This window comes from Ceratotherium simum, chromosome 2 (genome assembly GCF_057802395.1).
Source record: "Ceratotherium simum simum isolate JZ-2026a chromosome 2, ASM5780239v1, whole genome shotgun sequence".
In the NCBI taxonomy this organism is placed as follows: Eukaryota; Metazoa; Chordata; class Mammalia; order Perissodactyla; family Rhinocerotidae; genus Ceratotherium; species Ceratotherium simum.
The window spans coordinates 38,425,158-38,450,289 of record NC_141901.1 but is presented as its reverse complement, the minus strand read 5'-3'; the positions used below and the strand labels follow the sequence as shown (position 1 = coordinate 38,450,289).

At 45.4% G+C, this 25,132-nt stretch overlaps 1 protein-coding gene and 1 long non-coding RNA gene across 2 annotated transcripts; both read right to left on the bottom strand.

Moving 5' to 3' along the window:
- Positions 1 to 8,500: 8,500 nt before the first annotated feature.
- SMIM42 (small integral membrane protein 42) lies at positions 8,501 to 10,317 on the bottom strand. The gene is made up of 2 exons (XM_087417583.1): positions 10,052 to 10,317; positions 8,501 to 8,584 (listed from the first exon to the last, which is right to left on the bottom strand). Exons 1-2 carry the CDS (start codon positions 10,274 to 10,276, stop codon positions 8,501 to 8,503), a joined length of 309 nt encoding a protein of 102 aa, XP_087273709.1. The 5' UTR covers positions 10,277 to 10,317.
- Positions 10,318 to 13,543: 3,226 nt separating this feature from the next.
- LOC147917906 (uncharacterized) lies at positions 13,544 to 22,478 on the bottom strand. Its single transcript, XR_015554735.1, has 4 exons — positions 22,391 to 22,478; positions 15,082 to 15,314; positions 14,446 to 14,497; positions 13,544 to 14,245 (listed from the first exon to the last, which is right to left on the bottom strand). It is a non-coding gene; the product is annotated as an uncharacterized LOC147917906 (long non-coding RNA).
- Between the last annotated feature and the right edge of the window lie 2,654 nt (positions 22,479 to 25,132).

The window sequence follows — 25,132 nt, the reverse complement described above, 5'->3', positions numbered from 1 at the left end:
ATCGGTCCAGGGAGGAGAGGCCCATCCAGCTCAGTGATAGTTGTGTGCCTGCTCTGTGCCAGGGCAGGGTGGTGGCTGGGGAACGAAGAGGTGGTACCAACCCGCAGGGTGGGGGAGCAGATACAACCACAGGTAATTTTGCTATGAGATCAAGGTCAGTGTGTGGGGTTCTGGGAACTGAGATGGAGCGGGAGTTGCTAATCTCCCCTGGGGGGTCCATGGATGGCTGGATGGAAGAAGGAGCAAGAGACTGAGATACACTAGACAGATGTAGCGAGAGAGGGAGTGTGGAAGGTAGCAGTCTGTTTTGAGGGACCAGAGGAGGCCAAGCTCTGCGCTAAAGAACATAGCCCAAGAGAGAACTATTGATCACAAAGCCGCCTCACGGCAGCCCTCCCTGACCCCCGTGGAGGACATCAGGCACTCCGGCCTCGGTGGCCACACAGAGGACCCTTCCATAGTGCACTCTTCTCTTGGATGATGCAGACCAAAGTATGTCATGCCCAGCGCCAGACGTTCCGTTGGTGCTCAATAGATGCTCCAAGAACAAATAACTGAACTAACTCGTGTGCCTTGCCCCAAGCAAGAGCCCTCTGAGGAAGATAATATGTTTTACTTTTTATTGATGAGGAAGTCAAGGCTCTTCTTAAAACCAAAGTCCTAGTATCCCTGGGCTCTGAGCAGTCTATTTTTCTTTCTCAAACAAATAAGCTTAATATGTTTATAGGTTTGATTTATTTTTATTAGCTTCCATGCTGGTCAACATAAAATAATTATAAATTCAAGATTACAGTGAAAGTCACTACCATTTTAATTTTAAAAAAGTGTGGGAGGTTGTAGGCTATATACACTGTCTTCCAAATTTTCTCCTGGGAACATTAAAAAAAATCCTGTCATGCGATAGAAAAGGTTTTACTAGGAAGAGGAAGGGAAAAGGAGAAGATAGTGGGAGCAGGGAGAGTGTGGGCAGGAATCTGGGAGCTGAGGAGAAACCCCCATGAGAAACTGGAACTCCCATCAGCTCCCAGAGCAGAAGCAGGGACACCAGGTGGGGCCCGTCCAGGCTCTGGGTGGCTTCTCCAGGGGGCGCAGCAGAGACCCCCGTGTCTGGTTGGTGCAGCCCCTGCGGGTCGGCTTCTGGCCTTCCATAGAGCTACCAGGTTTGGACCAGGCATGCGGAGGACTCTGCGTCCGTCATCCTTTAAGAGAGCCTGCTCCCAAAGTGTTTGCGCCCCAGTTCTTCCTGCTCCACTGTCCACCCCGGTGTGTAGATGAGTAATGGGTCAGCAGGACCAGCACCTCTGTCTCTGCACCCCGCTGCCCTCCATATCCCTCCCCCCCCCGCCCACCACCACACACAGTCAGGAGGTTGCCACACTGGGAGAAGAGTAAGACAGGGCACAATTTGTCTTTGTGTAATTATCTGTCAGGTACAGCTTGTGAAACCTCAGCCACCTCCCTGACCCATGCAAGAAAATAAATTACACACATGCACCCAGAGACACGGATGGCACGATCCTGTCCTCCGCTCCAGCAGGCTCAGCTCCGGAGAAAAGCTCTGCCCAGGCGAGCCCAGGGCTACTGATACCACCATCCTCCTCTCTCCCCGCCCTGACACTTAAGCTTCCATCTTTTCAATCTGAGTTCCTCACTGGGGAGGAGGGAGAGGTCCATTTGGCTTCTAAGAAATCATGGATATTGAGAAAGAAAACAAACAAAATACTTGGCCATTTCTGATGAAGAAGATGGAGACGGGAGAGAGGCCTTAGAGTTGCCTGTAATTTCCAAAATGGACTGTAATGCAGCTGCAGATGCAATGTACTGAGTCCCTTTTGTGTAATAGTGATGGCAGCCACTTTTTAGGATATAACCAGTGAGTCCAGGCACTGTGCTAAGCTCATTACACATGTTTTTTCATTGATCCCCACAATGAAACCCTGTGGAACCAGTGTTTTTATCCTCACTGTGGACATGAGGACTTGGAGACTCAGAGAAGTCACGTGACATGTCTGGAGTCACACAGCTGGTTGGACCCAATTCGAGGCCCACCTCTTCACCATGAAGGGATGGAGGGAATGTGAGGCCTAGCCCGTGACCACAGAGGAGCAGGGAGTGGGCTGTTACTTCTTGTGTGAGCTTTTGCTTCTTCCTCTTTAAATATGCATCACATGTTCATCTTCTCTGAATCCTTGTGAGAATTAAATGAAATAGGAGATCTTGGTACTCGGAGGGGCTCAAGAAATGAGCTGCTTCACCCTTCAGCCTCTCTTCACACAGGGAGCTCCATGCCGGGAGCCTGCTTGGACCCAAATGCCCTTGAGGACTCAGAGGAGCATTTTGGGTCAGGGGTCAATCCTCTCTGTGCTCGGGACCCCTTTGGCAGTCTGGTGAAGTCTATGGACTCCTATGGACTCCTCACAACGTTCCGAAATGCACACACAGAATTACAAAGGAAGCCAATTTTACTGACATACGGTTATTGAAAGAATCAAAAAAAACACTTTTGTGACATGTAATCTCCCATCTTCTCTAACAATGCATTCAATAACCAGATCTAGCAGCAGATCTAATAACTACCATAATTTCCAAGTTGTGATGAGTGTAAATGATATTTCAAGAGACCCGCAGCAAGGGAGAGAATACGAAAGCATCTTGATTTCTGTCAGTGACAGCAGCACAGGTATAGCCCTTACTACTGGGGCTTGTGGTAGAGAAATACTAAATTCACTGAGAGGTTAGTGAAAATGTGTCTCCCCTCCATCCAAGTCCCCAGAGCCTCAAAAATCTATCCATGGATCCACGGTGGGAATAGAAGCAATTGGCTGAAATACGTGTTAATGTGAATTAAAAAGTGCAAGTTAGGAGTCGAGAGTTGGCGAGATCAAATAAAGCCTTCCTTCTGACAGAGAGGGTTTGACAGTACGTGGGCCTTGCTTTTGCCTGGGTCTACCCAGGAAGGCCATCTGGAATATACAAGGTGTTTTTATGAATGAGGCAACCAAGGGCCAGGGCAGTTGAGTGACAGGCCTGAGTGTCCTAAGGAGAAAGCAACAGAAGCTGGGCTCAAACTCTGCAGTGCCCCTGACCCTGATCCCACATGGTCTCCACCTCGCTGTCTCCCCCTTTTTCCTCTGCCCTCCTCTCTTGAGGGGAACACAGTCGCCCTTTGCTGACCTCTACTGCCCCCACCCCTCCACACTGTGCTGTGTTCTTGGATCTCACGTGGCTCCCACATGGCTCCGTGGTTCACTGCTGCACAGCTGTGAGGAAACTTTGCTTGTTAGGGTTTGGGCTGGGTGGGAGGAGGGAGCAGGGCTCAGTGGAGTGGGGGCAGCTCCTTCAAGGTGAAGACAAAGGCTGGTTCACTATTCAGATGGGATGAGAAAAATCCACTGGCATTTACTGGGGGAGAGGAAGTAGGGGCCAGAAGCCCTCTAGGCTCTCCATCAGCAGGCTGGATAAGCTGGGACATGCAAAGCCCTTGTGATGGAGCTGCAGTGATAAAAGGGCCTGGGGAGGTAATACCATACTGAAATCCTTACTTGAAGGAAAATTGATAACTGGAACTCTTCAGGAGTGTTTCTCTTATCCTTGGTTTATCATCCTGTTGCCAGGTTGGTTGGTTGGGAAATGTCACAGCTCCTAAAACAGAGCCTTCAGGGAGACACTCTCTGAAGTGACTTCTGCTGTGGAAGCGCCAAGAGCTATTTTTTTTTTCCTCCTGAGTGCACGCTGCTGTTATTCATGTGGGGAGATGCTCCCCTCAGGTGGTGAGAGACGTGAACTACAGATGCACAAACATTTCTGGGCTCTCACCAGTTACCATCAGGCATCTTATGGTGGCACAGGGCAATCTGATAGGATTGTCACTCACTGTATGGTGACCTTGCCTTAGGTATCTGCCCCAGGCACAGATGGGGGCTTTGTGCATGCAGACATTCCAACAGCAAACCATCTTCGTACTCCACAGCCCTTCTTTCCCCAGACCCCGGACTCTTGGCTCTCCAAGTCCCCTGAGATAGCCAAGAACAGCCCTCAGGTGATGTTGGAGAGACGGCTGGTTCAAGAAACACGATAACTGTTCTCAACTCAGTCACCAACTTACTGGGAAACCAGGAATTTTACATTTTACCTGAGGTATCTTTTTCAAGCCTCAAACTCTCCTGTGAGATAAGTATTATGCCCATTTTGCAGATAAGGAAATGGAGGCATAGAGAGTTTAAACCAGTGCTTCTCAAACTTTTTAATTTCTTTATTCCTTTATATTCTTAACAGTTGCGGAGCTTTTGTTTTTATGGATTATATGTATCCATGTTTACTGTATTAGAAATTAACATTAAACTTTAAAATGTACTTAATTCATATAAAAATAATAATAAACTTATTAAAAGTTAACATAACATACTTAGACACAAGAATGGCATTGTTTTATATTTTTGTAAATCTCTTTAACACTTGGCTTATCAGAAGACACATCACGTAGCCGCTCAAAAACTCCCTGGTACGCTCATGAGAGAATGAGAGTGAAACAGCAGAATAACATCTTACTGTTTTTATGAAAATAGTTTCAACCTCCTGGATCCCCTGGAAGGGCCTTGGGGGACCCCCAGGGATCCCGGGATCCTACTTTGAGAGCCACTGGCTTAAATGATTTGCCTGTGGACACACAGCTGTTGTGAAATGTGGAGCTGGGAGTTCACACCGGCCTGTCTGACCTCATGATGATATTCTCGCCGCTATTCCACACTCACCGCCTCCTCACTCACCCTCTCTGGGCATCAGGGGCCACCTCTGTAAAATGAGAGAGGAATCCTGGGTGGCCTAAGGCCCTTTTGGGTCTGACACTTCAGGATTCTGTCCGGAGGACTGCAGCTCTGGGCAGCTCTGATTCCCGGGCTGCTGCCCACTTAGGGAATCCACGGCATTTGCACTTCAGTGAGCTGGAACAGTTGAGTGTCTAAAGGAACGGCGAAGGACCAGGGGGTCTCCTTCTGCTCTCACATCCTATTGAGAGGACAGCCCTGTGAGTCCTCAACTTTCCAAGAAAAGAAGTGTCTCACCCCTCCCCCAACTTGTGGTTCCACGCATTTCAGCCTCTGGCACAGCCACTCAGCCCTCAGGGCTCGGAGAAGGGGATGGGCGAAGGTTCCTATTCCTAGGGCCTGCTTTTATTTATTTATTTTTTTCCCCAAAGCCCCAGTAGGTAGTTGTATGTCATAGTTGCACATCCCTCTATTTGCTGTATGTGGGATGCTGCCTCAGCATGGCTGGACAAGCAGTGCGTCGGTGCGGGCCCGGGGTCTGAACCCAGGCTGCCAGTAGTGGAGTCTGCCCACCCAACTGCTAAGCCGTGGGGCCAGCCCCTCTAGGGCCTGCTTTTAGACAAAGCTCTGACTCCTCTGAATTCCGCGCCCCTCCCTCATCCCGAATACCCTGAAAAAACTGTTGAGTGGAGAAAGGTTTATATTTTATTTTTTTTAAATCAGTGCAGTTTATTTTTTTAAATTTATTTATTTATTGTTTTTGCGAGGAAGATCAGCCCTGAGCTAACATTCATGCTAATGCTCCTCTTTTTGCTGAGGAAGATCGGCTCTGAGCTAACATCTATTGCCAATCTTCTTCCTTTTTTTTCCCCAAAGTCGCAGTAGATAGTTGTATGTCATAGTTGCACAACCTTCCAGTTGCTGTATGTGGGACGCGGCCTCAGCATAGCTGGAAAAGTGGTGCGTCGGTGAGCATCCGGGATCCGAACCCAGGCCACCAGCAGCGGAGCACGCACACTTAACCGCTAAGCCATGGGGCCGGCCCTCGCTCACTGTGTCTTGTCATGCCTCATGTGCTCCTTTCCACAGTTAAATCCAGGCTGTCCCTTTCACTAGCATTTCAGCTGCTTCAGGAAGTCCTCCCTGATTGGTCTAGCCCACAGGGGTCCCTCAGGCTTCAGAGTGCCTGGAGCATTCCGCTAGTATCCCATCCTTGGTCTTTCTCAGAAACCACCTGGGATTGTTATTGGTCCAAGGGAAGCCCTCAGCCATATGTGGACCGGAAGCTTCCTGAAGGAGGGAGCAGCGTTTTATTCCTCTCCACTGCCTTCTCCCTGTGGTTCTTGTATTCCACTGGATGCTTTATGGTGGCTGGTATTTGTTGACTTGCTCCCTACGAGTGCAGGACCTAGAGCTGCAGACAGACCTCTCGGAAGAAGCTGGGGAGAAGCCAGAGGAAGAGACAACAGAGGAAGACACAGGGCACCCCACTCACAAGACAACAATACAAACTCATGCTAGTGACATTTTGGAGCAGAGCCTGCTGATAGGGAAAGAAGAGGTGCCTCAAAGCAGGGTGTAGGGGAAGAGGGAGAATCCCCCTCTGCCCTTTCCCTTAAGGTTCTTATGGCTTGCCAAATAATTAACAAGACAGGTTAGCAGGAGAAAATAATACCAAGTTTAATAACATGTATACATGGGAGAAACCAGGGACACTGAGTTTCTCAACACAATAGCAGAGATTCTGGTCTTAAATACCATCTTCAGCTAAAGACAAAGGAGGGTGTTGGGGGTGGGGGGAGTCAGTTACAGGAGATTACCACTAAAGCACAGTAAACAAGAGTAAGGTTATTATGCAGATTTAAGGCCTCCCCTTCCACCTTGATAAGTTTCTAGAAATGAGGTCATCCCCCCTCTTCCCAATATGGAGAGGGAGATACCTTTACAAATGGAGATTTTTCTTATAAATGTAAATGTTTGTCTGGCAACTCCTTGCAGGGCCATCTAGAGAATGTGGCCAGAGAGACAGAATTTTTGATAAGATGGGCTTATTGGTGCCTTTCTTATTGTAATGTCTATTTTACATTATATTACAGCCATCAGATAGTAACTCCTTCCTGGAAAAGATCTTCTATGTCAAGTTCTTTAGGCAGTTAGTGGGGGAGGTCAAATGTCCATCAGAGAAAACAATCAAGGTAAAGAGATATATTTCAGGATGGCCAAATCTTGATCTCCCACAAGAGGATGTCTTATTCTAGGACGAATGCGGGAGGCAGCCTGGGAGAGGAAAGATAATCCAGCTCTGCTGTGAGACTTTGGGCAGATAATCAGACTCTCTGTTTCAGCCTCTGAGCCTCATCATCCCATCTGTGAGAGGGATAATGTCCTTCTCATAGAGTAGTTAGGTAGAATAGAGGTACTGTAAAGAGGCAGCATGTGATTGACGCTCAATGTATAGTACATACATTATAAATTATGAAATTTCCAGCCCAGGGGGTCTTCTGGATAAGAGTTTCCCATTATCATGGATAACTTGATTATAGTCCTTTAGGGACAAACTATCCAGCTCTCAGAGTGTGAGGAAGAGAGGGGATCCCTCTGTCTTGTGGTCCCTACAAGGACCAGGTTTGATGACCCTTTGCTGCCATCAGGTGGCCATAGGCTTACAGTGCAGTCTGGTGGGTTTGTCAGTAAGTTCCCAATAAGGATAAAACTGAGATTTGCGGTGTGTGAGGAGTTTGGAGAGTAAGGAGATCCTGGAGGATAGAAGAAAATGGGAGAAGGGTGACTTAGAGTCCCCGAGAAGTATGGGACAACGTGGCCCCGGAATCTTATAATACATGCACCTAGCTGTTAAACAAAGGAAAGTACTGGTGGGAGGGAACTGTAGAGGACATCCCCCACCCTCACCTCCACGGCCTGTCTCCTGTCTCCCATTAGTGTTGCCCACCAGGGTTTTGTGAAATCCAGTTCCACCTACATCTTCAGCTTTGAAGTGCTCCATTCTTGAGCTCACTTTCTGTGCTCCAGAACCCCATCTTTTTATCCCATTAGTATAACAAACTCCTCCATTACAGGCCTTTGCACATGCTGATCTCTCTGTCTACAATGCCTGCCCTTCTGCCCCCACCCTATCTGCTAACTTCACCCATTCCTCAGCTCTCAGCCCAAGGACGACTCCCTCAGGTAAGCCTTCTCCAGTCTAGGTCAGGTTTCTTTGGTATACGCTCTCAGAAAGCCAAAATCTTTTTTCAGAGCACTTTTCTTGGTTTATAATTCATCTATGTGATTGGTTCATTAACCTCTATCTCTCACTATGCTGTACAGGCTTTAAGGGAGAGACGATGGGGCCCCTTTCTCTTGTATCCCAAGCACCTAGGACAGAGCCTGATGCATGGCAAGAGCTCAATAAAGTCTGTTGGATGAATAGAGGCATTTGCAAGGGAGAAGAGAAAGATCCTGAGAGTGTTGGGGGTGCTGAGGATCTGTCTGCCTACTCTGAGGTGTTCATGGACCTTTTGTGGAACTCCTCGTCAACAAAGAGATGCGTGGAAACCACACTCACTCATGTCAACACATTCTCCACTCCACCCCACCCCACCCCTACTTCCCCGCAGGCATGCTGAACTGAGAAGGGGTGTGGTAGCCAGCTGGAGGGGAACGCCAGCCGGCCTCTGATAGAAGGGGCCCATGCTACCAGAGGGGAGGGCGATACATCTTCCTTGGCCATGAGACTTTCAGTGCCGGTGCCGGCCACCCATGATCTGTCTCTCCTGAAGCTGGTCAACCACAAAAGCAATTACCACCACCACGACCAGGCACTCAAGGAGACAGGCAAGAACACTTGCTGACTGGGGTGGGTTCTTCTTGGGTCTGGTGGCAATACTAACCTCTCCTCAGCACCACATGACCAAGCTCCTTAATTTTTATGGGTTAAAGTAGAAGCGAAGGAGCGACCCATGGGTCTGAGATGCAGAAGACACAGCCCAGGTACCAGGGGGACTTATTCTTTTTTTTTTTTTAATTTGTGTTTTTGTTTTGTTTTGTTTGTTTGTTTGTTTGTTTTGTCTTGTGAGGAAGATCGGCCCTGAGCTAACATCTGCCAATCCTCCTCTTTTTGCTGAGGAAGACTGGCCGTGGGCTAACATCCATGCCCATCTTCCTCCACTTTATATGGGACGCCACCACAGCATGGCTTGACAAGCGGTGCGTCGGTGTGCGCCTGGGATCCGAACCAGTGAACCCCAGGCCACTGCAGTGGAGCACGCGCAATTAACTGCTTGTGCCACCGGGCCGGCCCGGAGGACTTATTCTTAGAGAGGGCTGAGCACAGTCCCTAATTCTAAGCAATGGAAAAGCTTTTGGGGGAAGAACTCTTGGTTTGAGACTCCAGAGTCCAGTGCATGTGAGGTGGAGAAAAGAGGATACCTGATATGATGCTTCTACGAGGAAGGGTTAACAATGGGGTTGAGCAAAGAGGTTTTTCTCCCAGAAAAATACTAATATCTTCCAGGCAAATGGTCAAATGCTCCTTAGGGTAACCTAAGCCTAACTGGATGTGAGTATGGATTTTCAAAACCCTGCCTCTTTCATTTGGATTTCATTTGAAAAGGGAGTTAATTTGTTCCAAACTCAGAAAAGATTTAAAAAACGAAATAAAATTATAATTTTAGAATATGATATTTTAAAAATTTGCCAACCCACAAAGTTGGAGGAAGGTGAAGAAGAGAAAAAAGTGCTTGCTGCTTCAAATCATTTTTTTTGAGAGTAAATACTCTTCATTGCCAGAATTAGGTGAAGAGGAGGGAGAATTTTACCTAGAATTCAGGGTAGTGAGCTGTTCCATTTCAAAGATCTTCTGGAACTGATCTTCCAGTATCGCTTCATTATAGAGTTTGAGATGCTGTGAGCTCCCAATAATTTCAATATCCTGCGAGTCAATACATCCCCAATTTAAAACAGAAAATTTGGGCTTTATAATCAATTTTTAATTCTCCTTGTTTGTTCCTTTCTTCAGTTAATGCCATTAGAAATCAAGAGCCATTTATAATTTTAGTCTAGAAGATCCACAGAGAGAAGACATTCAAACTCAGGAGCCTGGACAAAGCAAAGAATAGCAGGATGAGTGTGAATTATAACGGAGGTGATGGTAGAGGACGAAAATCAGGCCTGGGCAGAGCATCTGGCATTGGGGGAATTGGGTGCCTAAAACAGCTCTTCTTTCCCAGGCTCTTGGCTCTAAGACAGCTCCCAAGATGGCTCTGCTTCTTGAACCTCCAGGTCTTCACCTCAATGGAGGTAGATATTCGTGGCAGCAGTGTTGCCTCCTTTCTCAAGTCTGGCTCTCTGTTCTTATTGCCTTTGCCTTTGGTTACTTTCCAGACCAGGATGAGTAGAGTAACTAGAGTTATTAGGAGTGCAAAGAAGAAGAGAACTTTTACTAGGTAAGCAGGAGCAGATATGGCAGTGATGAGTGTGCCCTTGTCCCATAAGAAAAGTTGTGGGGAAGACATAGGTTTCTCAAGGAATTGAGATATGTGGTATAAGCAGACTTCCCACACAACCAAGAAAACACCAAGAGAATTGGGCTTGCTCTTTGTTATGTCCCAGGCATGGGTGTGGAGCTGTGGCCACTCATCTATTGATCCTTTTGCTCACATGGGTCCATTTTCCTTTGGATGTAACGGAGCAGGCAGTGAAGTGTGCTCAGCAAGGTTGAACAACTGCTACCAATGTAAACACAGTTCTAAGATGATAGTTCAATTGGCAAAACTTCTGGGTGGTGGGTGGGGCTTCTGACGCTTTATGATGTCACTTGAAAGTGAGGCTATAGTCTGAATGGATGGTTCCAGTCCAGAAACCTCTACCCTCTGAGCACCACCTCCCTTCATGTCTGGCCTCCAGATTGAAAAAGGAATTCCCCAATTACCTGTGAAGATGCCCCTTCAATCCTCTTATTTTTCTTACTTTTCATTTTGAAATAATTTTAGGTATATAAGAAGTTGCAAAGATAATACAGAGAGGTCCCATGTACCCTTCACCCCGTGTCCCCCAATGGCTAATCTTGTGTAACTATAGTACAAAATCAAAACCAGTAAACAGACATTGGAACAAATGTGTGCATATAGTTCTACGGGATTTTATCATACCTGTAGATTCTTGTGACCACCACTGAAATCAAGATACAGAACGATTCCACCACCATGAAGATCTGCTGGTGTCCACATTCCACCAGTTGGAGACAAGTGTAGAAAACTTACCTCCCATTAAGTCCCTTTACCCTCCTCCATTTATAATATAATTTCATGAAATATTCCCTCTATATACATTATAAATTCACATTTGGACAATGTTATGCTTTTTTGCTTCAACTGTCAAATATAATTTAGGAAACACAAGAGGAGAAGAAAAGTCTATTGTATTTACCCAATTTACTGTTGTTCAGCTTGGGTCATTTATATTGTTCTGCCTTAAAGTTTGCTAATTCTTTTCTTTTGTCCCCTTCATTCTGCTGTTGAGTCCGTCCATTGAGTTTTTATTTTGGTAATTATATTTTTCAGCTCTAAAATTTCCATTTGGTTCTTTATTTTTATTTGTGAGGAAGATCAGCCCTCAGCTAACATCCGATGCCAATCCTCCTCTTTTTACTGAGGAAGACTGGCCCTGGGCTAACATCCATGCCCATCTTCCTCTACTTGATATGGGACGCTGCCACAGCATGGTCTGACAAGCGGTGCATCGGTGCACGCCCGGGATCTGAACTGGCAAACCCCGGGCCGCCACAGCAGAGCACACACTTAACCACTACCCCACCGGGCCGGCCCCGATTCTTTTTTTATATCTTCAATTTCTTCACTGAGATTTTCTATTTATTATTTGTTTCAAGTGTGTTCATAATTGCTTGTTGATACATTTTTGTTATTCTTTAAAATCTTTGTCAGATAATTCCATATCTGCATCATCTTGGTAGTGGCATCTGATGATTGTCTTTTTTTAAAGTTTGAGATTTTCCTGGTTCTTGGTATGATGTATGATTTTGATTGCGTGCTGGACATTTTGAGTGTTATGAGACTCCGGAACTTCTGTTTTAGCAGGATTCCTCTGACGTAGTGCCAGTTGTAGGTAAGAGACTTTGCCTCACTAATGCCAGGCAGGGGCAAAGGTCTAGGTTCTCCACTCAGCCTCCTGTGTCAACCTGTGGTGGGCGGGGGAGAAGTAACTGCTCACTGCTGAGTGGTTGTGGGATTTCTGACTCCCCAGGAGGCTCCTCTGACACTCTGGCAGGCATCGGGAAGGGAGCCTTGTTACCTTTGGATGGGGAGCTCATTACTTCTGCACAGGGATGAAAGTCCTTGCTCCCATTCAGTCTTTTCTGATACTATGCTGGTGAGGGGTGGGGAATGGGGAAGGGTACCTCATTACAGCTGGGCAAGGGAGGAGACCTAAGGTCTCCACTTGGTCTTTGCTTATAGGGGTGGGGGTGGGGCCATGATTTTTTCCATGGTGCTTGGCTGGAGTAGGGCAGTTATAGTCTAAAATTTTTCTATCTTGCTAGATTGCCTTTTCCCTAGTCTTTTGGCTAGAGAAAGAAAGCAAGAAGGCTTTTCTTGAGACTTTATTTTGTCTCTGCCCATTGGCATTTCCAGGCTGCTTCTCCAGCACACAGTCCAGGATATGTGAGGCAAAAAGAAAACCTAGTGAACTCACTGTCATGTTGATCCTTGGGTTCCAAGGTCCCTAGTCAGTTTGTCTTCTTCTTCTCACCTTTCAGAATCTTCTCATATTGGTTTTATATAAAATGTCCAGGGTTTTTAGCTGTGCTTAGCAGGAGGAATAGGGAGAACTGAATTTACTCCAAGTGCGTCTACTCCATCCGGGTCTGGAACCTCTTGATGCCATCCCAAGATTCAGGCAGGTGATGGCAGAATGGGAGCCACAGGATTGGGAGTCCAAGGACTCAGGCTGGAGTCCAGCACTCACACTTGCCAGCACTCATGACCTTGGTTAGCTCACTTAATCTCTCTGAGCCTCCATTTACTCAGCAGAAATGGAATTACAGTAATGATATCAAATTTATAGGTTTTTATAGGACTGAAATGAGCTGATAAATGCATAATAACTTTTCAAACTATAAAATTCCATGCAAATGTAAGTTATTTTAAATAAGAACTAGGATGGAAGAGAAGTGAAGAGGGGGTGACTGGAGAATATAAGGCAGTTCAGGTTTTCTGAAGTCCGTTCTCCCAACTCTCCTATAGACTTGCAAAGATCTGTAAATGAATTACCCACCCCTCCTCCGAGATATCTATGTCAATTCCCTGGAACATGAGGATGTTACCTTATTGGGCAAAAGGTGTGATTAAGTTAAGGATCTTGAGAGGAGGAGCTTATCCTAAATTACCCCAGTGGGTGCTAAATACAGTCACATGTATCCTTCTAAGAGAGAGGAGAAGGGAATTTGAGAGAGACAAACACACAGAGGAGAAGGGGGTGTGAAGACAGAGCAGAGAGAGGTGAAGCCACAAGCCGAGGGACCACCACAGCCACTGAAAGCTGGAAAAGGCAAGGGCTGGATTTTCCCCAAGAGCCTCTGGAGGGAGCATGGTGTTGACAATACCTAGATTTTGGACTTCTGGCCTCCAGAACTGTGAGGGAACAAATTTCTGTTGTTTTAAACCACCAAGTTTGGGGGCCGGCCCCATGGCTTAGCGGTTAAGTGCGCGCGCTCTGCTGCTGGCGGCCCGGGTTCGGATCCCGGGCGCGCACCGACGCACCGCTTCTCTGGCCATGCTGAGGCCGCGTCCCACATACAGCAACTAGAAGGATGTGCGACTATGACATACAACTATCTACTGGGGCTTTTGGGGAAAAAATAAATGAATAAATAAAATTATTAAAAAAAAACACCAAGTTTGTGATAATCATCTAGTCCAACTCCTTTATCTAACAGATGAGGAAACTGAGTCACGAAAAAGGAAAGTGACCAAGTCACACAGTTATTGGCATCATAAGTAAAGGACCGGGATTCTGGTCTCACTCTCCTAGTTCACTGATACACGTTGTCAGGATCTTTTTTTTTCAAACCTCTTATTGAGATATAATTCACATACCACATGATTCCCCCATTTAAAGTGTACAATTTCATGTTTTTTTGCATGTTCACAGGGTTGTTCAAACATCATCACAATCTAATTTGAGAATACTTTCATCCTCCCTCAAAAGAAACCCCATACCCACTATTAGCATTCTCGTCTGTGTCTTTTATGGTTCATTGTTTCAGGCATATTGATCACATCTCCTGAGCCAAACTGGGCTCCTCAGTGCCTTATCTTCTGTACTCTTCTCCATTCCCTATTCTGCTGCTTCACTTGGGACTGTGGTTTGATTGGTTACTCCTAACTCACATTAGACGGGGTACAGACGAGTCTCTGCTGGAGCCTGGAGCTGGTCGTTTCCTTTATGCTCCCACTTGGGTTGCTGACCTGTAGGAAATGGCCCAACAACTCATCATTCCCTGAACCAACTGTTGAAGATATCCAGATTGAACTGCCCTTGTTTTATTTCTGGAGAGGCAGGGCCCAGAAACTGAGTCACATTGAAGTGCCTGGCAGTTTGAGCTCCCCCCAGTATCTCCAGGGAAACTCCACTGACCCACCCACCACACCGTCGAGGAAAAGTTTACCATAGGCTGGGGCCAGCATCTCTGGATGACCTGGATGTTGGCGTCCGAAAGCCTAAAGAGAAAAAAAGTTTTCTTTCTTGGGGCAGAAAACTTATGGCCTCTCCCCACTCTGGCTTTCACTCCCTCCCACTCCACCCCCTGGGTACAGAGAGCACCCACTTGGATCTGCTCCTTTCTGTAAGTTTTACAGGGGTACACTCCCATGAGTGAGAGGCCTATGGTTTTCCATTGATAATTATGATGGGGTGGTGAGTCAGTCTAACTCAGAACTTCCCTGTTGTCGCTGCACACCTAAACCATATCTTCCAATATGGTCTTTATAAAGGTCAGTTTTTCCATCTGCCTCATTCCTCTATCTCCACTGGTTCAGAATTTTTGTGATGCAAAGAGTATTGTCACGTATACTGGTGGGGAAAAGGGAGGTGTTATGTATTGGCCACTTAAATCCCAAACGCATGAGTCCTCCATAAACTTGAGAGGTCCTGAGTTGTGACGGTTAATTTTATGTGTCAACTTAACTGGGCTAAGGGACGCCCAGATAGCTGGTAAATGTTATTTCTGAGTATGCCTGTGAGAGTGTTTCCAGAAGAGATCAGCATTTGAATCAGTAGACTGAATAAAGAAGATTGCCCTCACCAGTGCAGATGGGCTCATCCAATCTGTTGAGGGTCTGAATAGAACAAGGTGGAGAAAGGGTGAATTTGCTCTCTGCTCGAGTTAGGACATCCATCCTCCCCTTGGACATCAATGTTCCTAGTTCTCAGGTCTCTGGACTCTGACTGAATTACACAACCGGCTTTCCTGGATCTCCAGCTTCCAGACGGCAGATCATGCGACTTTTTGGCCTCCGCTGTCGCATGAGCCGATTCCTATAATATATACACACACACATATACATATATACACAGATGTGTATATATCCTATTGGTTCTGTTTCCTGAAGAAACTTGATTACTACATGAGTCTTCTTACCTAGATGACAGTAACAGAATCTCAAGAGCTTCCCAGCTTCCAGTGTCTCTCACTCCTTGTTTATGAAGAGCATTTAGTTTAAATTTTTTATGGAGAGCATTTAGTTTAAATTTCTAATATGGAAGAGAGGACATTAAAGTTTGCTGGGCCCTGTTAGGATACTATCCTTGGTGCTTTGACATGTTATTTTATTTAAAACAGGAACTCCGAGAGACAGTAATAGTAATCATTTCTTTCTTTCTTTATACTGGCTACCGAACTAAGTGCTCTACCTTCGTCAGCTGGCTTAATCCTCTCAGGCAATTTACGCTCAAAGAGATTGAGTAATTTGCTCAAGGTCATGCAGGAGTTTGTTCTAGAACCAGGCATTCAGCTTCAGATTTTTTTTTTAAATCTAACTCCTTGCTCTTTTTATGCCAATGCTCTTTCTGTTGTAGTGTCATTCTCATTTCTTTAAGAAACATGGAGTATTCTTAATCTATCTTGCATCAATGCAGACTCATTCTTAGCAGTTTGTAACGCCCTCTACTGACCACGTGCTTCATCAGTTCAGCCAGTGTTTACACTTAAGGGGGAAAACTTGACTCCCACATACCACCTTGCCCTCCCATGGCTCCCTTTTCTGCCTGTGAAGAATTCCTTCCACCTGCAACATCTCCCTTTCTGTTCTTTAAGCTCTCTCCTTTTAACCCTGCTAAAACAGGCCTTTCTGCAGGAAGTCTTCACTGTTGGAAGCTGCTACATTCTGATCACCCTAAATCAATATTTAAGTTTGTTCATTTGTTCTTTCATTAATTCATTCATTTACTCGAGCCCAAATATTTATGGAGCATCTATTTTGCAAGAGACTGAGCCAGGAGCTCTGGGAGAAACAATGATAAATCAGAGGTGAAATTTTGGGGAACTCACATGATCACATATGGTGGGGTTGTCAGGCTGAAGTAGGGACGATACCATGGTCCTTCACTAGTCTAGGCACACTTGAAGGAATAAGAGGGAAAAACAAACATGTATGCAATGCTGCATTCAAAAACCGTTGTCAGGTGTGTGTATATTGTCTCACTTAATGTCCAGGGGCCACAGTGTTCTTCCCTCCAGCTGTGTTCTGGGCACATCCCTTTTGGCCTAAGTGTTCTTTCTTTCTCTCAGACTCTCTCTCTCTCTCACTCTGAGTCTCTCTTTCTCTCTCTCTCTCTCCTGTGTTTGTAATGTCTTTCTGATGACTCTCCTTAGCATAGAAATATTAATATTATTATTAATAATACTGTTTCTGAGCACTTCCTATGTGCCAGGCAGATCTTATATGTTGTAGGCTGTGTAATGGCTCCTCAAAGACGTCCCAGAACATGTGGATATATTTTCTTACATGGTAAAAGGGACTTTCCAGATACGATTAAGTTAAGAATTTTGAAATGGAGAAATTATCCTGCATTATCTGGGTGGGTCAGATGTAATCACAAGAGTCCTTTTAAGAGTCAGACAGAATGACAATGTGACAACAAAAGCAGAGAGAGAGAGAGAGAGAAAGAGAGAGCGCTATTGGAAGATGCTACATTGCTGGCTTTGAAGATGGAGGAAGGGGCCATAAGCTGAAGAATATAGACAGCCTCTAGAAGCTAGAAAAGGCAAGGAAACAGATCCTCCCCTAGAACCTCCAAAAAGAATGAAGCATTGCCAACCCACTTTAAGACCTCTGATTCCAGAACTTTAAGATAATAAATTTGTGTACTGCTGAGTCACTAAGTTTGTAGTAATTTGTTACAGCAACAATAGGAAACTAATATACCAAGCTAAGTCTTTCTTATCTTTCAAAAAACAAAACAAAACAAAACGTCCCTCTGTTCATCCTCTGTTCTCTCCTTTCCATCAAAGCCAAGTTTCTTGAAAAGTGCCCCGTCTCCATCTCCTTCCACCCACACTTGCTCCTAAACCCACTTTGATCTGGCGTCCATCCCCACCACTCAATCAGTTTTCCCCAGGGCCAAAAACAACCTCTTCATCCCAAATATATGAGTACTTTTCAAATTTTATCTTAATGTATCGGAACTGACCAATTCCTCTTTCTTGAAACCCTTTTGTCCTCTTAGCTTTGGTGAGAGCACGCCTGCACAATTTTCCTCCTACCTCAGTCCTCCTTCTTAGCCCCTTACATCCTGTTGTTCTTTTGTATGTTTCGTGTTTCCCCAGAGTCCACCCTCAGTCTTTTTATCTTTGGAAATCTTCTCTGGGTTATCTCATCCATTCTCATGGTTTCAGTAACAACCAATAAGCCAATGGCTCTGTAACCTGTATCTTTACTCAGATCTCATTCCTTATTCCAGACTCATAAATCTAACTGCCCATTATCTTGCCTAGTTGACCCTTTAACTGTACCACAGTCATCTCAAACCCTCACAGCCAGATTCATCCTAATTATCTACTCTTTCAACGCTGCTTCTCCTCTGTACTCCAAAATAAGAAACCTGGGAGTCAGGCTAGACTGCTCTTTCTTCTTGACTCCTGCACTTACTCACTTTCAATGTACTGTCAGTTCCTCTTTCGAAATATCCCTCACATCCATCCCCTCTTTCTTATCCCTATCCTTCTACCTTACATCAAACTTTCATTTCCTGCTTCTTATCAGTTCTTGCAGTAGTTTACTAACTGGTCTCCTTACCTCTAATAGTCTTATTCCCTTATGATCTATTCTATTCAATGTTAACAGAGTAATATTCATAAATAAGTCAGACCACCTTACTCCTCAAAATCCAACATCTGGGTCCCTGTTACCTTTAAGATAAAGTTCAAATGCCAGCACATGGTATATAAACTCTTCATTCATGTTGTCCTTCCACACCTCCCTGCTTAGTCTCTTTTTCTATCACACTTTGCCAAGCATCTTATCCTCCTTTATGAAAGACAACTTACATTGACCTCAAGAACCAGATAGCAAAGCAGTGAAGGGCAGAGGCTCTGGACGCAAACTTCCTGGTTTGAGTCTTGGCTTCATCACTAAGTGAACTGTGATCTTGTTCAGTATGTTTACTTAACTTCTTCATGCCTCAGTTTCTTCATCTATAAAATGGGGTTTATCATAGTAACTATTTCAAAGGGTTGTTGTGAGAATCAAATGAGGTAATACTTGTCGAGTTCTTAGAGTGGTGTCCAGCACAGGGTCAGTGCTCAGCAAAGATTTGCTTCTGTTATCCCGTGACCTCTGTGCCTGGTGTTTACTCTGCCTGCAATCCTGCATCTCTCTCCTCCCCCTTCCCTGCTTGGTCAACTTCTCCTTTAAGGCTAACCCAGTGTTATTTTCCTTGGGAAGCTTCCCCTGACCTCCACCACCTCCAGGCCATAAATGCATAACTCGATCATGGTTCTTAGTGCTGAAACTTTTTTCCCTCACTAGATTGTAACTTGAGAGCAGGAATTGTGTCTTTATTGTAGTATCACCAGAAACTAACATATAAATATTGTTCAATATATATTTGTTGGATGAACAAGTGAATGTGATATTCTGGGTAAGTTCATGTTGTAGTTAATCCAGGAACTTGGTTCTTCAGACAAAAATGCTGCCCCATTTTAAAAGAGAGAACAGACAATTCAGGGCAGGGGGTATGGGGAAGATCTTAGGTCTGGAACTGCTTCCTGGGAACAATATCCTATTTCTTTCCAGGGCTCTGAAGGCCAAGAGGCATTTTTCCACAGGCCTGTGGCACAACCTGTACTTTCTGCTCCATTGTGGGGGTGTGGAGAGGGAGGGTAAGGAGAGAAGGAAGGAATGGCTCTAGCTCTGAGATCTTTACCTAGCGTCTGACATATGCTTACTTCAGGGAAACTGTTCTTCCTTCATCCTGTCCCATTAGCCTCAAGGGCCCCAGCCTGACATACATTAAAGCTCCCTCAGCCCTTCTAGGTCAGTTAATAGTAGTTTGTTGAACAAATGAAGAGACATCACATCCAGAGGCTGTGGTGTATTAGGAGAAGTCATAATATTCCTTCTATTACAGTCAAATAGTGGAAAGGGAGCTCCTGCTGGACTGAGTCACACTTTTAATCAACTGGGAAAAGGATTCTGGGCTTGTCAGGAATGGAGCAAAAAGTTTAAGGTAATATCCCATCCTTGGTTGTCTCACAATTTCCTCTTTTACGAACATTGCAAATGCTTACAGGGTAGGTTGATCAAATAAAACTAATTTATAAAAGTGCACGCAGATTCTAATACAGCACTTTAGATGTTTCAAAGATGCTCTACCAACATAATCTGATGTGTGTGGCAGGAAGAGCACAATAGTTCTCAGGGAGTAGGCAGCAGCAGGTATAGGGGCATCTCATCAGGACCCTAGGCTTTTTCAAATCACACAGATTCCTCCCCAACACCATATGAATCATTTGTTCATCTATTTAGCCAACAAATATTGAGTGTTTGCTGTGTACAATCTTTACTCATTTTGCACTAAGAGTACAAAAATGAGCACTACTGACACTGTCCCAGCCCTCATGGGACGTAGTCTCATGGGGGAAGATAGACTATCAAGAGCCATGTGGAATATAATGTGGTAAGTGCTATGATAAGGGAGGCACGGGGAGCTGTGGAGTGGTAGATCAGTCTCCTGCCTTAGGCTTGGTCGTGTTAGGATCTCTTCCTGGTAGTGATGATATCTACACTGATACCTAACAGATGAGGAGGAGTTAGTCACAGAAAGAGGAGAAAAAGAGAAGGTGTCAAGGTGTGTGACAAGTGTTTTGCGCAAAGGAGACAGCATCTGTGTTGCAGGATAAGTAGGACTTAATTTATACCCTGGAATTGTCAGTTAGATGCCAAACTGACACGTAACATCGAAAAGTGGCAAGTCAGTTCTGGTACCCCAGTCGTGGTACCCCATCAGTACTCCAGTACCCCATCCTCTACCTCTGCAGGAAATTAATAAAAGATGGTGTGGAGGTGAAAAGAGAAAGGGAATTGATGGAGTCACGATTCAGTCACCAACCAAGGGATCGAGTGTCGTGCGTTTTGTCGTCACTTCCCCAAAGTGAGGAGTTTCCAAGAGAACCAATCATAGAAATTCGTGGGTTGGCAAGGAGAGACTGACATCTCAGTCCCTGGTTAGATATCTGCAGATGAACTTGCTGATTTGTTCTGTGATTCCTGGAGGAAGGAGAGGGTGGACAGGGAAAGAGCTGTCATTCCTGCAACAAGGATGTGTGTGTTTCCTGTAAGTCAAATGAACAGTGTGCAAATCAACAGGGCTTGAGCCATCTTGCTGGTTCTCCTTCCAAGAAAAGTGGTAGCCAGGGGAGCCTAGTTATACCACCAAGGATCTGAGGACTTGTGAGAAGCAGTTAAGCTGGAGCAGATTTCCCATCAAGGGATTGTGCAATGGGGAGAGCTCCCAGGAAGCTAACCCACGTACCCATAAAAGCTAGTATATGGGCACCTTCTAAATGGAAAGTGTCCATGACCAGTGAGCCTCAGCCTGAGAGGCAGATAAGCAACAGGTGATTGTAATTACATGTCCATTAGGTAAAAGGACTTTTTGCCCTTCCTCCTCTACCCTCCCCCATCCTTCCTTCAGGTCCCAGAACAACAAGTAGTTTACATTAGTGCAAGAGACAGTTCTATTAAAGGAGAGAATGCACCATTTCCCCAAACCAAGTCCGAAGACTGAAACCTAGCTCACACTGAGGGGAAGGAGTGTAAAACTTGACGCGAGATTGAGGTTTTAAAGTGGGCTACACTAGACTGCACTTGTAATAACTAAATGAACAGAAAGCTCCAGAATCTGTCGGAGCCAGAAATGGAGAACTGAATATGGTGGAAGGCACTGGTTACAACCACCTCAAGATTGTGTTCAGCAGAGTTCAGACTGTTCATTAAATTGTTTCTATACATAAAAAGCCCTTGAGGTAAGAGGCAGCCTGGTGTGTTGAAGGAACTAATAATATTTGAACATGATTGGAATAGAGAGAGAGAGGGGGTTGGAGGAGTAGGAAGAGGCCAGGAGATGAAAACCTTAAGGTGTTTGTACTTTATTCCAGCACAAAGGGGAGCCACGGTGTGTTTTAATGATCACATTTGCATTTTAGAATGATCCAACAGGGGTGAGGTGGAGACTGGAGACAGGGAAATCATTTAAGCAAGAGATGATGGTGATCTATGAATGGCAGCAGGGACAGAGAAAAGTGGTACGATGGGAAGATATTTAGCTAAAGAGTTATCAGGAATTGCTGATAGAGAGAAAAGCCAATGCAGCTTCTCTTCCCCTGCCTCTCCGTCCAGCTGACCCCAGCAATGCTGTCCCATTTTCAGTTCCTGCTCCCACTTCATTCGAGGCTGGACCCATGCCCAGCTCAGCTTCTTGGGTCTCTGGGCCATGGGACTCAGGGAGGCGGCTTGGCCTGGACAGTGCTGCCCCCTGTGGCCACCACCGGTACCGTTTCCACAGTCCCCCCAGCCGCGTGAAGAGGCAGGCTGCACCTCAAGCGGCATCCTGGTTTCACAGATGAGGCCGAGGTCCCGACGTTTAAGTGACTTGCCCAATGCCCCACAGCTGGTTTGTTACCAAGTATAAATTTCAACTCCAGCTCTGGGACTCTCTTATTAACACTTCACTGCTGCATCCCGAAGTTAAACAGTAGAAAGAAAATGAAGGCAAAAAAAGACAGAATTAACCAAAATGCAATGCCTTACACACAACGGAAAAACTAGAGACCCACGACCAGGTGTCCACTCTGTCTTAAAGTGGGCGAGTATCTTATGCCAAGGACCGCCCCCCCCCCCGAGGGCAACTGCGCATGCGCTCCAAATCCGAGGCCCGCCCCGAGACGGAGGAAAAGCGCGCATGCTCCAAGTCCGAGACCCGCCGCGGAATAGGTGGGACAGTGCGCATGAGCCCCAGGTCCGAGACCCGGCCAGGAACAGGTGGCTAAGGGGCCTAAAAGGAGTGGATTGGCTATCGATCCGCCTAAGCCACCCACGTTCCGTTAGTTTTACCTATACCATGGAAGGTCCCTTCCTTAGACCTAAGACAGATGCGTTGCGGTCTCGCTTTAAGCACCACACTTTTGGATCCCCCGAGGGTCAAAATGAACGAGTCACCAGACCAGAAGCCCCCAATCCTCCAGAGGCTTTTCCGGGGCCGAGGAAATTGGCGAAGCCCATTGGCTAGTGGGGATCGGAAGGGGCCAGGTCACTCGCCCTGCGCGTGGGGCACTATGGGTGTTGTAGTTCAGGGGGCCGCGGTCCAGCCTTATGGAGATAAATCTTTGAGGCCAGTGGGCTGAGCTGGCGCAGAGAAGTTGCTTGCACAGGAGACCTGGGTGTGGAGTGGTTGCGTCGGTGGAGCTTTGTTCTGCCATTTCTCTTTCGGGTGAGACCTCACTCTTTCTGTCTCGCCCTCAAGGGCCTTCAGTTCCTCCCATACCTTAAAGGGCTTCCCTCTTTATAAGCCCTCGTCCCCTCCTCCTTATCACCATTGCCTCTACCTTAGTTCACACTTTCATTTCCTGGTCCTTATCAGTTCTTGCAATAGTTTACCAATTGGTCTGCTTACCTCTAGTAGTCTTATTCCCTTATGATCTGTGCTATTCAGTGTTAACAGAGTAATATACACAAATAAGTCAGACCACGTTACTCCTCAAAATCCATCATGTGGGTCCCTGTTACCTTTAAGATAAAGTTCAAATGCCACCACGTGGTCTATAAACTCTTCGTTCATGTTTTCCTTCCACACCTCCCTGCTTATTCTCTTCCTATCACACCTTCCTATGCATCTTTCTTATACTCCTTTACAAAAGACAACTTACATCGACTTCAAAGTGGTGAAAGGCAGAGGCTCTGGACTCAAACTTCTTGGTTTCAGTCTTGGCTTCATTACTTAGTAAGTAAACTGTAATCTTCAATATATTTACTTAAGCTCTCCATGCCTCAGTTTCTTCATCTATAAAATAGGGCTTATCACAGTACCTATTTCAAAGGGTTGTTGTGAGAGTCAAATGAGCTAATACTTGTCGAGTTCTTAGAGTGGTGTCCAGCACAGGGTCAGTGCTTAGCAAGGATTTGATTCTGTTATCTCTTGACCTCTGTGCCTGGTGTTTACTCTGCCTGCAATCCTGCATCTCTCCTCTCCCTCTTCCCTACTTGGTCAACTTCTCCTTTAAGGCTAAGCCAGTGTTATTTTCCTTGGGAAGCTTCCCCTTACTTCCACTACCTCCAGGCCATAAATGCATAACTCTATCATAGTTCTTAGTGCTGAGACTTTTTTTTCCATCACTAGATTGTAACTTGAGAGCAGGAATTGTGTCTTTATTGTATTATCACCAGACACTAGCATATAAATATTGCTCAATATATATTTGTTGGATGAACAAGTGAATGTGATATTTTGGGCAAGTTTACGTTTTAGTTAATCAAGGAACTTGGAGCTGGCTTGTAGAATGAAAGAATTTTTTTTTTTTTTTAACATTTACAGAGCATCTATTATGTGTAAGCTAGTGTGTGTATAGTGTATAGCGTGACGCCTATAGAGATAAGATATAGTCCTTAACTTTGAACAATCCACAGTCTAGAAAAAACTATAGAATGGTCTACTTAAGGATATTTGATGCAATTGTAGCTAAGTAAAAGTACCTAAGTCTGAAGAGAGAGGGTCAACTCTTGTGTATTTGGGATGTAGAATCATTTTTCCCACTTGACATACTTTTCAGCTGGCTTCTTTGCTAGTCTCTCAGCTCTGGGACCACCTTCCCATGATGTTCTTGTGCAGAAGGATGAGCCTAACCAGGCAAGTAAGACACAAAAGAAACAAAGAAGCCTACCTGTGGATTATCTCTGCTATTCTCTCTAGCGACACCAGTAGTCAGAATGTACCACTAAAACTTATTTTTGTCCATTCTGCAGATTGTGAAGGGTGAATATAATTCACTCACTTACTTACTCATGCTCACTTACATATGTGATATGGATTTTTCATGTTGATTTGCTTGTGTTTCTCTGTTCTTCCCTGAATCTGGCAAACGTACTTTCCAGAGGCTCATCTAGCACACTGACTTGAGCCACAAAGTTAAAGAGCCAGCTGAGAACATGAAGCCAGCCTCCTGGGTCTTCAGTGGGGCTTTCTTGTTCTTAAGGTGGGAGATCATTCTCTTTGGGGCTGGGAATCCTTCCTAACCTCAGAAATCTTAGTTCTAAGACCCTCTGTCAGAATCTCAGGCATTCTGTTACCTGGAAGTGGTTAATTCTGTGAGCACCCAAATTATACACTCTACGATTATTGGCTGTAGCTTCACTTGTGTTCCTAGAGACAAAACCTGATTGTTCTGCCTGGTGAGCTCCAGAGCTGGGCCAGAACAGCTACTGCAGACACAAATGGGGAAGAAGCAGTGGCGCTGCTCAGGAATCTCTACAAGCAGCAGAGCAGGCTCAGGCAATGGCTAAGACATAAAAGCCCTTCCCATCATGTATCTTCGTGTCTACTGGCAACAGGCCCTGAATTAGTTGTCTATCATGCTGTCTCTCTCCTGCCTTTTTGCAGCCACACTCATTAAAAGTCAAGATTCTTAAGCTCTACTTTCCCTTCCATCTTCTGCCCATGGTAATCAGGCTCACAGCCCTGTCATTAAGAAAAAAACTGCTCCAATAAAGTTTACATCTAATTAAATCTAATTTGCCAAATTCAGTGGACTCTTCAGCTCATCTTACTAGGGACTTACATCTTACTTACTTCTTGCAGGATTT

What these genes read in the sequence shown, in the direction of transcription:
- SMIM42 (XM_087417583.1), bottom strand. Translation starts at nt 10,276, where the DNA reads ATGTCTTCCCCACAACTTTTCTTATGGGACAAGGGCACACTCATCACT. An exon ending in GAATATCTACCTCCATTGAG is followed by an intron (nt 8,585 to 10,051) that starts GTGAAGACCTGG and finishes TGTCTCCTTGAG; the next exon opens with TGCCTGGTCGTGGTGGTGGT.